This window comes from Leucopleurus acutus (genome assembly GCF_964270905.1).
Source record: "Leucopleurus acutus genome assembly, chromosome: 11".
NCBI lineage: Eukaryota > Metazoa > Chordata > Mammalia > Artiodactyla > Delphinidae > Leucopleurus > Leucopleurus acutus.
In genome coordinates this window covers 96,757,927-96,774,350 of record NC_139152.1, presented here as the reverse complement: position 1 = coordinate 96,774,350, position 16,424 = coordinate 96,757,927, and the positions used below count along the sequence as shown (strand labels likewise).

General features: G+C 43.1%; 1 protein-coding gene across 1 annotated transcript in view; it reads right to left on the bottom strand.

Moving 5' to 3' along the window:
* Positions 1–16,424, bottom strand: part of MEI1 (meiotic double-stranded break formation protein 1) — a gene marked incomplete at both ends in the record, with an annotated part of 67,803 nt that overhangs the window by 19,069 nt on the left and 32,310 nt on the right. The window contains 4 exons of the mRNA XM_082851030.1: positions 1,624–1,728; positions 2,839–3,004; positions 7,278–7,553; positions 13,526–13,673. Coding sequence (XP_082707156.1) covers positions 1,624–1,728; positions 2,839–3,004; positions 7,278–7,553; positions 13,526–13,673 — 695 coding nt within the window. The remainder of the gene's footprint in view (positions 1–1,623; positions 1,729–2,838; positions 3,005–7,277; positions 7,554–13,525; positions 13,674–16,424) is intronic.

Genomic DNA, 16,424 nt, shown 5'->3' with positions numbered 1-16,424 from the left:
AGTACTCAAGGGTTATACATAAATGTATATTCACTTCACGTGTATGTTTCAGCCTGTTATTTCTCCCTGTTAGAGGCCCTTTCTATTTATTTATTTGGCCACACTGTATGGCTTGTGGGATCTTAGTTCCCCAACCAGGGATCCAACCCATGCCCCCTGCAATGGAAGTGCAGAGCCCTAACCACTGGACAACCAGGGAATTCCCTAGAGGCCCCCTTTTTTTTTTAGTAGATTACTGCTTTTTTTTTTTTAAACATCTTTACTGGAGTATAATTGTTTACAATGGTGTGTTAGTTTCTGCTTTATAACAAAGTGAATCAGCTATACATATACATATATCCCCATATCTCCTCCCTCTTTCATCTTCCTCCCACCCTCCCTATCCCACCCCTCTAGGTGGTCACAAAGCACCAAGCTGATCTCCCTGTGCTATGTGGCTGCTTCCCACTAGCTATCTATTTTACATTTGGTAGTGTATATATGTCCATGCCACTCTCTCACTTCGTCCCAGCTTACCCTCCCCCTCCCCGTGTCCTCAAGTCCATTCCCTAGAGGCCCTTTTGATGGCTGTTTTTGTCACACACAGACCTCCCTCCCAGCTGAGCATCATCCTTAACCTGATAAGATAGGCAGCCATGACCAGCTCCAGGTCAGGCCTGGAGGCTCTTTTTGAGCTAGACACTGATCTTCTCATGAGAAGCCTTGGGCTCCAGGCAGGGAAAAAAACCGTCCTCACCTGTGGCCACCTGACAGTCCACAGGTACTGAGGACACACCATTTCTCCTATTAATTTCAACCTTGCTTCAACAAATCTTCCTGAGGGTACTGCCTACGAACTAGTGACCGCATTAATGAGCAATAAAAGGTCCTGAGAGGTTTGAAGTATGGGTAGAAAAGAGGCCTAGAGAACTGTGACTGGATCATCAGATCCTGAGTCAGCTGTGGGGTGAAGTGGAAAACTGAGCTTGTGCCAGGAAAAATGAAGATACATGGATGGTACCCAATGAAGGCCTACTCTGTGCCAAGCATCCTGTGGCATTCTACATCTACGGTTATTTTTGTATCAACCCTAAATCAGGTATGCACTATTATTTTACCTATGAGGAACCAAAGGCTCATAGAGGCAAGGTGACTGCCCAAGGTTGCATAATTAGTGACTAAGCTGAGAACAAACCCAGGCATTCCTGATTCTGGAGCTTGTCATAATGATTTTTTTTTTTTGATTTTCCAAACATTACCAGAGAATGAGCAGAGAAAGTTCTGGAAGGTCCTTTATCAAGAAGCCCACAGGAGATCAACCAATCAGGGAACTGTGCACGAGCTGATTGCATACCCTGCAACCCTCCTCCCTCACCTTGCCTTTAAAAATTCTTTGCTGAAACCCTTCAGGGAGTTCAGGGTTTGGGGGCATGAGTCCCCGTTCTCCTTGCATGGCCCTGCAATAAACCTCTCTCTCCTCCAAAAAGAAAAAAAAAAAAAAGCCCACAGGAGTAGACTGACCCACTAGCTTCTTCCAAAAAGATGAAAGGGTGGAAGAAAGGAACAAGGCCAGCACCACTGAGAGCACACCCACAGCACGCCCAGCCCCAGGCCCTCAGGCACTGTCCCAAGCAGCCAGAGCACCTTGGTGAAGGAGCTTCATGGCCATGCTGTCCAGTTCTTGCTCTGACTCGTTTCTCAGCTGCACTAAGGAGAGGAGGCTCAGCAGCAAAGGCAGGTTCCCCGAGGCTGTGAGAAACAAGGAGAGCTGGTCAGGGGGATTGACCATCAGATCACCCTAAGGACAGACAGGCACCCACGACCCACCAGCGGTAAATAGTTTGTTGGGATTTACCCCTATTTCCTGTCTTTTTCCTTCTTCATTTAGAAGATGGGCAACTGACGTACTGAGTGCCAGCTCTGGGTTGGGTACCAGGAATTCATTATTTCACTTAATCATCCTAAAAATCATGTGAAGTAGGGATTGTTATTCCTATTTTGCAGTTAAGAAAACTGAGGCCCAGAGAGGCTGAGTGACATCTCCAAGGCCCCACAGCAGCAGGGCCAGGGCCAGGACTTGAACCCAAATCTCAATCCAGTGCTCACAGTCATTCCACTATGTGTTTCCAAGAAATCTCATGGCTCTGAAACACTATTATTAGTTAGTTGTGGCTTGTCCTTCCCTGAAAAAGAAAGACTCAGCTCTTCTAGATACCCTTAAACATACCTCCAAACCGCCATCCTCAATCAGAACTGGACCAAGTGAGCCACAGCTCTCTACCTACTTCCTCTTAATTGCTTTGAAATTTAAAAATTCAACTTTCTGAGAGTAATCAGACCAATCCCAGTCTTTCAGTGTCTTCATACTGTACCAAATATCAAGCTTCCTTGACTCCAGGGAGTCCCATTCCAGATTTAGAAACCATCCTTTTGGGTCTCACCAGGAGCTTCCAATACATCACAGATCCACCCCCTTCCCAGCCCCTGCTGGCTGCTGCTGCCTCCCTGACCTCCCCAGTATTTACCCCTTTTTTCTTCCCAACTGGAGGCTGCCATTCCTGTGACAAACAGCTCTGAGCACATGGGCAGGGTGGGGACATGCATGCATACATCAAACACTCTCACCCATGCAGACATTAAACATAAGCACACTCAAACCACATACACAAACCAAATATGTTGAGCACCCACTCTCCAATGAGAGGAAGGAGATAAAGTTTAGTTTGATGCCCCACTGTTCTGACTTTTCTTTTGCATGGAAAACTGATTCTCTCTCCTAGAGCAGACCTCATCAGGGCAGAGATGCCACTTCTGTCTGACCTTCAGGTCACTACATGCCCCCAGCAGCTGCAGACTGACCTTCTGATGGGGAGGACCCATGTTCCACCAGCAGATGCTGTAGGATCAGCAGGAAGTGGCCTCGGATGAGACCACCCACTTGGACATCCTCATTCCTCCTCAAAAAGGTCCTCAGGACGATCAGTACCTTGCGGGCTGTGTCCACTGGACTGGAATAGATGAGGTCCTGAGCAGGAGAGAAGGAAGCCAGAGCTCAGAGGGCATTATGGTTAGGGACAGGTAGACAGTGAATAAGAGAGGAGCTGGGGAAGGGTCCCAAATGATGGTGTCACAGAACCTGGGGAAAGAAGCACTCACTCAGCATCTACTATGCATCATCCTGTCAAATAAGTCTATCCTAAATAGGAGAAAATGAAGGCTCAGAGAGATTATGTGATGTGCCAAACTTCATGTAAGCTAGTAAGTGGCACAATTAGGATTTGAATACGGGTCTCCTAACTCCAAGCCCAAAGCTCTTTCTACTTTCCGGGATGCCTCTCTCTTGTAAATGGAATTACAGGGTCAAGAAGAGGTTATTTCAGAACAGGGGACCTGAGGGTGCCTTAAGGGAGAAGGGGGCGGGGGATGGAGATGTCACAGGGCAGGCAGAGGATGGGTTAGGACAGATTCAGGGTACAGGAAGAGAAGCAAGGACCAGATCAGGCCCTGTCTCTGCCATTGCATTTGGCTATTTCTGCCCCAAGGTGTAAAGGCCTTGGTTTCAGAAGGTGGGAAGGAACATTGCTTTTTATTTGCTTTCAGAGTTATTTTAATGAGTATATGTTAAAGGCAAAGCCAGCAGAAGCCACACCAGAGGCTATCCTACTGATAGCTCCTGGCACCTTCTAGCTCAAACAAGCCAATTCCATTGGACAGGCCAGTTAGGGCTGGGTGTCATGAAACCAAGGTTACACACAGACTCCCTTTCCAGGGAAGACAACTTCTGACACAGAGAGACATGATTACAGGGCAACTGGCCAGACAAATCCAGATGGGCTGATCACTGGGTAGCACAGGGGTGTCTGGGCCTGGCTCTTTAAAAACCTCCGCAGCTGCCAGAGAAACAACTAAACTATTGATGAAATAATTCATATTTTATGGCAAGATGAGAAAAATTAACAAAATTTTTTTTCTACTCGTTTGGGCCTCCTCCCTCCCCTTTGGCGTATACTGTGCATCTGCATTAACCAGACCTCCTTAGGAGACAACATTCTTTCTTAATCTCATCAAGGGTCACAACGCACAACTCCTTAGGGGATAATTTCCTTCCTAATCTTGTAAGGAGCCACGCTGACCTGTGACCCACTACTTGCTTTGTACATGTAGATCTGGATTGTGTAAACTGTCAATAACACATCATTTAACCATTTGTCTCAAAAACTTACGTCACTGTGCTTTGACCTCTTACAGGCAGAACAGTCCTCAGAGCTTTCCTTTTTTTTTTTGCCATACCACGTGGCTGGCAGGACCTTAGTTCCCCAACTAGGGATCGAACCCTTTCCCCCTGCAGTGGAAGCACAGAGTCCTAACCATTGGACCACCAGGGAATTTCCCTCAGAGCTTTCTGAAAGACTGTCTCCTGGGTTATAATCCTCAGGTTGGCTCAAATAAAATTTTCCATTTCTTTCTTAGATTGACTATTGATTAATTTTTGTTGACATTATCAATAGCAATCACTCAATTAGGGCCTGATAATGTCAGGTACTGTGCTGTGTTTAAACTGTAGTTGTATGTTTGTTTATACATTATCTGTATCTTCATGATAACTCTTCCAGGTAGGTGCACCCCGATTTTTCAAATGAGCAAACTGAGACAGATTAAGTAGTTTGCCTATCAAGAAAGCAGTGGCGTTGTAAGTTCTACTACACTATGATTTAATGAAGGGCAGGGATGAGATTGGCTTCATTTTTGTTACCTTGTAGGGACTCAGAAAACATCTCTGGAAGGAAAGGATCTCAGAATGAGAGGGCTAGAGGTTCATTTCCACCAACCTTTTTTACTTTACAGAGTATGAGGCTAAAGCCCAGATGAGGTGTGATTTGCCCAAGGTCACAGGGCCCAAGGCCAAACCAGTTTCCCACTCCTGCTCCTTCACTGGCACACAGCTGCCTGACTGCCAGAGCTGGTCCCTTAGAAACCTGAGTTAGTAAATGTTAGTGCAAAAGGAAGGGGGCTACTTAGCATTTGGCAGCCATGCTGAATGCCAGGGGAAGGAGTGCACCCCACCATATGGGTCAGTGGGAAGGCTCTGGGTGGAGCATGGCCCACTCCACAGTCTCTCCTGTCCAGAGCTGTCCAGAACTCTCTGGGACTGGACCGACCAGAGGGATGTGGCCAAGCAGGGAACAAACAGAGCTGCTGTTTTTTACACATAAACAACCTACATGAAAGACCACGCGTTGATAAGAGTGGCAATTAACAGCTTTGTTTTCACCTGTTAATTACACATATCAAAAACAGAAATTGGTACCACCACATATTTTTAGACTCTTTCCTCTCCTGCGGCTAGAAGCTGGGGAGAAATGGTAGGAATTATATACACATGAACAAACAACAAAGCTGTTCCTTGCTATTTTTTCTTACCACTGATGTTTCCAGGATCTAATTTAGTGAAAAACTCATTAATTTAGGCTCCAGTCATGGTTATGATCTTTATTAGCTATATGACCTTGGCAATTCAATAAGCCTCTGTGAGATTAACATTATCCGGTTCAGAGTCAGTCAATAATCAGTGAATGATAGTCTACCGTGTATAGCATATCACAAGTGTTCCTATACATTCTTTCATTTATCCCCATGTTATCTCCCTTATGCATGTGAGGAAACCGAAGCTCAGAGAAGCCTTCATCTTCCAGTTGTTAGTGGTTTGTTGTGTCTGAGTCTCTCACTGGCCCATGGGGCAGGGACTAGGTGAAATTCATCCCTATATCCCTAGTGCTCAAACAAACAGCTCTCCCATTAGATGAAACACTGAATTTAGCTGAGTTTACTGGAAAGAACATTAGGGAGTCAAAATCTGGGTTTTAATCTCAGCTCTTGTGACCTTGGACAAATCTCTCTAAACCTATTTCTTCATCTGTTTAAAAAGAAAAAAATAAGATACCATGATTAGTATCTTTCTCAGAAGACCTGAATTTTTCTTTTTTGAGACACTTAGATCTGTCCAGACCCCTAACTCAATAGGTCAGCAAAGATTTATAAGTACCTGTTATATGTGAGGAATTGACCCTGAATACATTACCTGGCAAAGAAAATCCAGTATCTTAGCTCTGTCCATTGCTACTCTGCCTGGCATCCCATCTTTTCTTCTTTCCCTATGCACTAATGGTTTATTTTTAACCCGTTCCTTCTTCTCTTTTCTTCCTCCTCCAAGGAAGAATTTGAGCCAAAGCATGAATGTGGCCCCTATCAAGCCAACACGTGTGTGATTTCACAAGACGACAGATCTCAGGGAAAAAGGTGAAGATTTAAGTCTGAGTGGGGAGTGTGTACATGAGAATGTGAATACAGACAGATGTAGGTACCTAAGGATGTGAGATATATAATATGCACGTGTTATTTCCACCACAGTCACTCCAATAAAGTCAGGGAATCGTGTTTGTTGATGATAAGAATATCAAAGGAAAACCCGCTCTTCTCTAAAGGGCTATGTCATTCTTCCAGGACTAAGGGGTGGGGAGCCAAGTAACTGGCATTGAAGGCAGGGGTTCTAAAAAGAGTGTCTCATATGCTAGTGTGCTCAGTTTGGGACCTAAAACTAGTAACTGGTCACTAAATACAAATTGTCAAATGTGTAAATAATTTCCTTTTTAATATATATATATAAATTATAGCAGTCATCCCTATAATAATGAGGAAAAAAAGATGGAATTCAAGTCAGTGTGTTAGAAACTGCAGACAGCAGGCGGCTTACTTATCTAACTGATGTACCTGACAGAAATTATAGGAATGTCTTACTTCATAAAAAAAGCAATGGAATATGCAATAAACTCATGACAAAAAAATTCTGGGTATGCCTAAGGGAGGGTGTTGCACATGTAACATTATCCTGAGAGTTATGGTAGAAAAGAGGCTGAGTCCCTCTACTATCAGACATCTTCATCTACGTGCCCCAGGGGTCCCCTATGACATCAAACCCTTGTTAACAGAATATGCTTAAGCGAAGACAGGGAGGCGAGAGGGAATGGTGACTGAGGTCAGCATTTCATAGGTATATCCCCTGGGGATTAGAGAGGCACATATCTCTCAGTGAGCAGACCTCCATCAGACTTAAGAAAGGGTATAGACTTACAGAAACCAGGCACCTGCCAGCCGAAAGCACCTCCTACTCACATGGAAACAGTGATAAGTCCAGAGGCAGGCAGAAGCAGCTGCGGGTGCCTCCTGACCTCAATAAACCAGCTCCCAGAGAGAGAGGGCCCACCATCTCTGAATGTAGAAATGAGCAAGTGGTCACCTACCAGCAAAATGAGCAGGGTGCTGGGGCTGCTTCTGAGCACATGAAACAGGGCTGCTAAGCTGGCGGGAAGGGTGGGCTGCCCAGCAGAGGCGACATCATCCAGCTCCTCACAGATGCTCTCTTCCCAGGAGAACCAAAGTTCCAGGACACGGTGCCCAAACCTACTCATCAGCTCTGGATACAACAGGAATAACCTGAGCAGGAGGGGGTGGTGGGTGTACACTAGGCGCAGGTCCGGGATGCCCTCTAGTAATTTTCTGATGGCGCCAACCACAGCCTGGAGGCAAAGAAGAAAGGGGCTAAATACACCTTGCAGAGGACTCAAGAGACCCCAATCCCCAACAAACACAGACAGCCAAGACATAGCGGGAAAAATGTACTGCTTCTCAGTGCTCCAGGATATCTACACTGGCTCATCCCAGCACCCTCTAGAGAAAAGAAAACCTCACTGTGCTTACCTTATAACAATGGTCCTCAACTGGGGGTGATTTTGCTCCTCAGGGGACATTTTAAAATGTTTACAGACATTTCTGATTGTCTTGATTGGGAGAGTGCTACTGGCATCTAGTAGGAGAGAGCAGGATCCCACTAAATATCCTACAATGCACAGGACAGCCTCCCACGGAAAAGAGTTATACTGTGCAAAATGTTAATAGTGCCATGGCTGAGAAACCCAGCTCTATAATGATACCACAGTGTATCATAATTGTCAGCGTGTACTTGTCCACCTCCCACACTAGACTTGAGATGCTTGAGGGCAGGGACTGCGGCAGACTGATCTGTGCACTTGGCCTAAGACCTGGCACAGAGAAAGCAAAGGGCAGGTGTTCTGAATCATTTATTAACCCTCAAAAACCTATCTCTTCCCATTGTACATATTACAAAGCTCAAATTCCTTAACATGTTATTTTAAGAATTTTATAGTTTATAGTTTTCACTCTTCATTTGGGTCTTTGATCTATTTTGATTTATTTTTTGTGTACGGTATGAGGTAAGGGTCCAAATTCATTCTGTTGCTTGTGGATATCCAGCTGTCCCAACACCATTTATTAAAAAGGCTATTCTTAAAAAAAAAAAAAAGGCTATTCTTTCCCCACTGAATTGTCTCGGCATCCTTTTAAAAATATATGGGTTTCAGCTTCCCTGGTGGCGCAGTGGTTGAGAGTCCACCTGCTGATGCAGGGGACACGGGTTCGTGCCCCAGTTCAGGAAGATCCCACATGCCGCGGAGCGGCTGGGCCCGTGAGCCATGGCCACTGAGCCTGCGCGTCCGGAGCCTGTGCTCCGCAACGGGAGAGGCCACAACAGTGAGAGGCCCACGTACCACAAAAAAAATAAATAAATAAAATAAAATATGGGTTTATTTTTGGACTCTTAGTTGTATTCCATTGATCTGGCTGTCTATGCTAGACATATACCAGAACCACACTGTCTTAATTACTCTATTTTTGTAGTAAGCTTAAATTAAGAAGTGTGAGTCCTCCAACCTTGTGCTTTTTTTTTAAATTTATTAATTTTTTTTGCTGTGTTGGGTCTTCGTTGCTGCACGCGGGCTTTCTCTAGTTGCGGCAAGTGGGGGCTACTCCTCGTTGCGGTGCACGGGCTTCTCACTGCAGTGGCTTCTCTTGTCACGGAGCATGGGCTCTAGTTGCACGGGCTTCAGTAGCTGTGGCATGCGGGCTCACCAGTTGTGGCACACGGGCTCTATAGTGCAGGCTCAGTAGTTGTGGCGCACGGGCTTAGATGCTCTGTGGCATGTGGGATCTTCCCGGACCAGGGCTCGAACCCATGTCCCCTGCATTGGCAGGCAGATTCTTAACCACTGCACCACAAGGAAAGGCCTTGTGCTTCTTTTTCAAGATTGTTTTGGCTATTTTGGGTCCTTTGCATTTCCATATAAATTTTAGGATCTACTTGTCTATTTCTGGACAAAAAAAGAGAAGGCAGGGACTCTCCTGGTGGCGCAGTGGATAAGAATCCGCCTCCTGCAACTAGAGAAGTCCTGTGTGCAGCAACGAAGACCCAACGCAGCCAAAAATTAATAAAATTAAATCTTAAAAAAACAAAAGAGAAGGCAACAGGGATTTTGATCAAGATTATGTTGAATCTATAGATCAATTTGGGGAGTACTGCCATCTGAACACTATTGTCTTCTTTTTTCCTAATTTTATTGAGATATAATTGATGTATAACATTGTATAAGTTTAAGGAGTATAACATAATGATCTGATAAATGTATATATTGTGAAATGATTACCACAATAAGTTTAGTCAACATCCATCACCTCACATAATTACAAAAGTTTTTTCCTTGTGATGAAAACTTTTAAGATCTACTTTCTTAGCAACTTTCAAATATACAAAACAACATTGTTAGCTGTAGTCATCATGATGTACATTACATCCCCAGCACTTATTTATCTTATAACTGGCCATTAAGTCTTCTGATTCATGAACACAGGTTGTCTTTCTATTTAGTTATGTATTCTTTAAATTCTTTCAATAATGTTTTGTGAGTTTCAGTGATCAAGTCCTTGCACTTCTTTTGTTAAATTTATTCCTATATATTTAATTTAATTTCTTAATGCTACTGTAAATGGAATTATCTTCTTAATTTCCTTTTCGAGCATGTTATTAAAGACTTAGGTCTACCTCCCAGCTTCTTCCCACTCCTTCTCCCACATGACCTAGCCAAGCCACACTAAACTAGGCTTCCTTCCTTGAATGGATAGACTGGGTAACTCTCCACTTCTGTATCTTAAATCTTACTCTACGCTCAGCCTGAAAGTTCTCCCTTCACTACCTCCATCTCTTCCACGAAGCCTCTCTGATGCCACAATCGGACACAACCTCTTGCCCCTCGTGCTTTCGTAGCTCTCAATGGTCCTCCAGCTCCAGGAAGCACTGCAGCTGTTCCCTGCCTTGTAGGAGATCTTTTTGTCTCTCTTGCCAAACTGGTGCTCCCTGAGGGCAGGGAGTTTGTTTGATTCACCTCAACCCTGACAGGGACCCACATGGCACCTGGCACCTGGCACATGATAAGTGGTCAATGCACATAGGGGAGTTATTGTTTAATGGGTACAGAGTTTCAGTTTTGCAAGATGAAAAGATTTCTGGAGATAGATGGTGGTGAGATGGTTGCACAACAATATTAATGTACACAATACCATTACTGTACACTAAAAATGGTTAAGATAGTAAATTTTATGTTTGTTTATTTTACCACAATTTTTTAAAAAAACCTGGATAAATAAAAATAGAAAAACAAAGTAAAAAAAAACAAGTTGTGACTGTATATTGCCATTTATATATTTATATAAGAATTTTTAAAATGCAAAACAATGTTATACATCATTTATGGATTCACACCTAAGAGGGGAAATCTGGAGCTCCTCCATAAACTATCTTCTAAGTCTCCACACCCACTGGTAGATGCGAAGAGAGGGCCCCCAAGAACCAATCTTGCCACGATTATTAGTCTTGAAGCCATCAGGACTATTCCTATTGTGTCCTTTTCCCCCGTTTACGTCAGTCACCTCAGAAAGCCCAGAAATTTCAGGTCACCCCCATATGGCTCAGGACATGCCCTCTTTAAATCCCATCTCCCACTCTTACACAGCTCCACAACCCTTCCACGTGCCCTCTAGAACTCACTCACAGTTATCAGCAAATTCCCTATGTCCTGTACCTCTTTGAATATTCCCTTCACCTTGCTGCTTTGATTCTCTGCCAAAAACCTCTTTTGCCTACAGTCTCTCAAGGGAGGCTATTTTCACTCCCACTTCCCTAGTTCGAAAACCTTGGCCTCTAAATTCTCTTACTTCCTCCTTCTAATCTCCTCTACCTGCCTCAGCCATTCATTCCCATGGTCATGTATCTAGACCTTGTCATTACGAAGAACTGCACCCTCTCAAATAATCCCAATTTCAAGCATCCCATTTTACCACCACCCCTCCTATCTTTCCAGCTCACTCCCTCTAGTATTTCAGTCCAACAATTCTTTGACCCTCATGAGAACCAAAATCTTTGAAAACATCCTTTTATTTTCTCTTATTCTCATACTTCACACTGGTCCATCAAGAGATCCTATGGCACCAACTTCAAAATATATCCAGAAGCTGACAATTTTCACCACCTACTCCACTATCTCTTGCCTACATTATTGCTGTAGCCTCCTAACTGGTTTCTGCATCCTCACCCTTGTACTCCTCTGTTATATTGTCCTAGTGGCCAGAGTGATCTTGTTTAATCCAGCCATGAATTAAACCATGAGACTGTATGAGATCATCAAAGCAGTAAATTCAGAGAAAAAAGAAAAGCAGTCACAGACTGAGCCCTGAGGTACTACAACATTTAGAGGTCAAGGCGATAAAAGAGAATCAGCAAAAGACACTGAGACATAACTGCCACAGAAGTAGGAGGAAAACTAGGAATACCCGGTATTCTAGATGCCAAGGAAAAGCAGTGTTTCAAAGAAAAGGGATGTTGTTGATAGGTCAAGCAAGATGATGACTAAAATACTGACTATTGGCTTTAGCCATGTATCTGTTATTGGTGACTTTGACACGTGCATTTTCAGGGATATGGTAAGAGTGAAAGCCTAACTGGGTAGGATCAAAACAGGATGGGAGAGCAGGAATGCCTGAAGCATCTTGTGATACTAGAAAACTCAAACTCAGGCTTCCCTGGTGGTGCAGTGGTTAAGAATCTGCCTGCCAATGCAGGGGACACGGGTTCGAGCCCTGTTCCGGGAAGATCCCACATGCCATGGAGCAACTAAGCCTGTGCACCACAACTACTGAGTCTGCACTCCAGAGCCCACGTGCCACAACTACTGAAGCCAGCGCACCTAGAGGCCATGCTCAGCAGCAAGAGAAGCACCACAAAGAGAAGCCCATGCACCACAATAAAGAGTAGCCCCTGCTTGCAGCAACTAGAGAAAGTCCACGTGCAGCAGCCAAAAATAAAAAATTAATAAATAAATAAATTTATTTTTAAAAAAAGAAAAGAAAACTCAAACTCTGTGTCAAAGATCACTAAGGTTGTGTCAAAAGGGCTTAGGAGCAACCTTGAATAGTCTCCCACTGGCCAAAGATAGGACGGTTTGATCCTCAAAAGGATAATATAGTGGATTGAAACCATCAAATATTTTTAAATCGATGAGCTCATAATGATACTAAAAAAATCTCTTTGGTCACTTTTAGAGAGTGCTAGGCAACCAACTCATTTTTTTTGAAAACTGGTAATTAAAGGGAAAGAATCAAACATTCACTCTATGCTTCCTATACAATCTACCATTCAGAGTAACTGAATAGTTGGTGAGAGAAGTTTCTTTTTATACAAATAGTCCAGTTAATAAACAAAGAGAGAATGACAGAATTATGATATTATATTTTGCAATCCCTAACGAATTAAAGGATCTAGGGAATGATCACCAATGGCTGCTAATACCACAAAAAGAGAGACAATGGGACATTATATACCTACATCTGTCTTAGTTGAGAACACTTGCACTTCTACTATACCTTCCTGATTCCATTCAAATTAAACCAGGTCTGCTCATGTCACATTTGCCCCAATAGTAATTTTTTTAAAAAGGCAAAATTAATAGTCAGTGAAGGAAGAGAGTCCTTAATTTGAGGCTGAAGAGTCCACATCTAAGGAATAAAAGCAATTTTCAGTGGAAAAGGTGACAGATCCAGTGATGAATCAGACATAGTCCTCCACCCCTGAGAGTTTATAAAGAAGCTAGAGAGAGAAAACTTGTAACGTATAACCACCTTCAAAGCAATCCAAGACCAGCCTGGTTAACAATGATCTGGGTGCCGGCAACACACTTTGTTTGATAAACTGCTACCTGGAGACACCTCACACCTCTTTCCTCCTGCATAAACCAGAGGTGGTACTAAGAAAAGAGCTTTGGGAGTTGGTCAAGTCTGAGCTGGAGTCCTGGTCACGCCATCAATTAACTGTGTGACCTAGCAAAAGTTATCAATACTGTAACCTAAGTCTTGATTTTCTTATCTATAAAATGGAAATAATCTCTGCCTCCCAGTACTGTTGAGAGAATTGGCTAAGTTACAGGGCTATGTATATATCAGCACTCTATCTTCCCCCACCCCCCCAACACACACTCTCTCTCTCTGCCACCCACCTTCTCTATATATACATCATCATAGTCTCCCAAGGAACCATGATGTGAAGAGGTGCAAGAGGAGGAAGAAAAGCCCCAGGCACTTTGGTCCATACCTCATCTAGCGCACCGTCTTTGTCCTGGCAGACTGCAAGTAGATAGATGGAAGCTCTGAAGACCACCAGTGGAGGGCATTCACCCTGGTCCTGCAGAGACAGGAGGAAGCTTCGCACAGCCATGAATAACTCTGCCTCTGAGACAAACCTGTCAACCAAGGAGAGTCTGAGTGAAAAAGGCAGAGATGGCTGTCCTGCCCCGCCACGTCCTCCCTCAGCCACTGTCCTTCTGTCCCAGCATGTCCACATTCTAATGACACCTTGCACAAAGAGTGTGTTGTATATATTTAACAAAGCATCGTCACACATGCATAGCACATAGTTCTGTGCTTTGTGCAAGGCTCTATTAGAGGCCAGAGACTCCTCACTCACACCTAGAAGGTAAAGCATCAGGCAGCTGGACCGGCAGTGTTAAAGAGAAGGATGTTGCTTCAGGGGTTCAGGAGGCCCTGCTTTGGCAGCCAGTCCACCCTTCTCGTAGTTATCATTAAACATTTCTGTGTTCAATGGGCTACTTTCTGGGGGAGGGAGACGTCTATACTTGTACATGCAAGGGAGATGGGGATGAGGAGGAAACTGACTTCACTATATACCCTCTTATATCTTTTAAATTTTCTACCCTATGTCTCACCTATCAGATTAAGACCCCTCAAAATTAAACATTTTTAAATAGGTAATAGTAAATGCAATGCAGTATCCTGGATTGTGTCCTAGAACAGAAAAGGAACGATAGAGGAAGAATTGGTGAAATCTGAATAAAGCTTAGTTAATAGTATTGTACCTTCACATATATCATCAAATGATTTTCAACAAGGGTGCCAAGACCATTCAATGGGGAAAGGACAGTCTTTTCAACAAATGGTGCTGGGAAAACCAGATTTCCACAAGCAACAGAATGAAGTTAGACTCTTACCTAACACGATATTAAAAAAAAATTAACCCCAAATGGATCCACACTTAAGACCTAAAACTATAAAATTTTTAGAAAAAAACATAAGGCAAAACTTTCTTGACATTGAATTTGGCAATGAATTCTTGGTTATGATAACAACGGCATAGACAATAAAAGAAAAAATAAACAAACTGGACTTTATGAAAGTTTAAAAATTTTGTGCATCAAAAGACTACCAAAAGGGCTTCCCTGGTGGCGCAATGGTTGAGAGTCCGCCTGCCGACGCAGAGGACACAGGTTCATGCCCCGGTCCGGGAAGACCCCACATGCAGCGAAGCGGCTGGGCCCGTGAGCCATGGCCGCTGCGCCTGCGCGTCCGGAGCCTGTGCTCCACAACGGTAGAGGCCACAACAGTGAGAGGCCTGCGTACCGCAAAAAAAAAAAAAAAGACTACCAACAGAGTAAAAAGGCAACCCACAGAATGGGAGAAATTATTTGTAAATCATATATCTAATAAGGAATTAATATCCAGAATACATAGAGAACTCCTAAAACTCAACAACAAAAAAGTTGAAACAATCTGATTAAAAAATGGAGAAAAGATTTGAATAGACATTTCTCCAAAGAAGATATACAAATGGCCAATAAGCACATGAAAAGATGCTCAACATCACTAATCATTAGGGAAACACAAATCAAAACTATGAGATAACAACCTCATATCCATTAGGATGGCTACTATCAAAACAAAAACAAAAATAAGTATTGGAGAGGATGTGGAGAAATTGGAACCCTTGTGCACTGCTGGTGGGACTGTAAAATGGTATAGCCACTGTGGAAAACAGTATGACATCTCCTCAAAAAATTAAAAATAGAACGACCAGATGATCTAGCAATTCCACTTGTAGGTATATACTCAAAATAATCGAAGGCAGGAACTCAAAGGGAGATATTTGTATACCTATGTTCACAGCAGCATTATTGACAATATATAATAAAAGGAAGCAACCCAAGTCTCTATCGACAGATGAATGGATAAGCAAAATGTGGTATATACATGTACAATGGAATATTATTCGGTGCAAAAAAGGAGGGAAGTTATGACATATGCTACAGCTTGGATGAACCTTAAGACATTATGCTAAGTGAAATAAGCCAGTCACAAAAAGACACATACTGTATGATTCCACTATAATTAGTACTTAGCATAGTCAAAATCATAGGAACAGAAAGTAAAATGGTGGTTGCAGGGGCTGGGGGCAGGGGGGAATGGACTTACTGTTTAATGGGTATAGAGTCTCAGTTTTGCAAAATGAAGAGTGCTGGAGACAGACAGTGGTAATGGTAGCACAATATTATGAATGTATTTAATACTACTGAACTGTACAGTAAAAATAGTTAAGATGGTAAATTTTATGTTTGTGTATTTTACAATTTAAAAAATTGGAAAAAATAGTAATGTGCCAATGTTACTGTCTTAGTTGGCTAAAGGTACCACAGTTATGTATTAGGAGAAAATGGGTGAAGAGTAACTTTTCTGTAAATCTAAAATTACTCCAAAATAAAATGTTTATTTAAAAACTAAAAAGAAAATGGATAATAGCCATAATATAAATATTATGCTACCAAAAGAATAAGGTAGACCTATTAATACATGTAGTAGCATGGAAAGATGTCCAAGATATACTGTTAAGTTAAAAAGCAAGTTGAAGACCTTGTATTATATCCCATTCTGTATATTAAAAAAAAAGTATATTTGTGTGTTTTTTGTTTTGTTTTGTTTTATTATTATTTTTGGCTCTGTTGGGTCTTCGTTGCATGCTCTAGTTGTGGCGAGCGGGGGCTACTCTTCATTGCGATGCACAGGCTTCTCATTGCAGTGGCTTCTCTTGTTGCAGGGCACAAGCTCTAGGCGTGCGGACTTCAGTAGTTGTGGCTCGCGGGCTCCAGAGCGCAGGCTTGGTAGCTGTGGCACACGGGCTCGGTTGCTCCGCAGCACGAGGGATG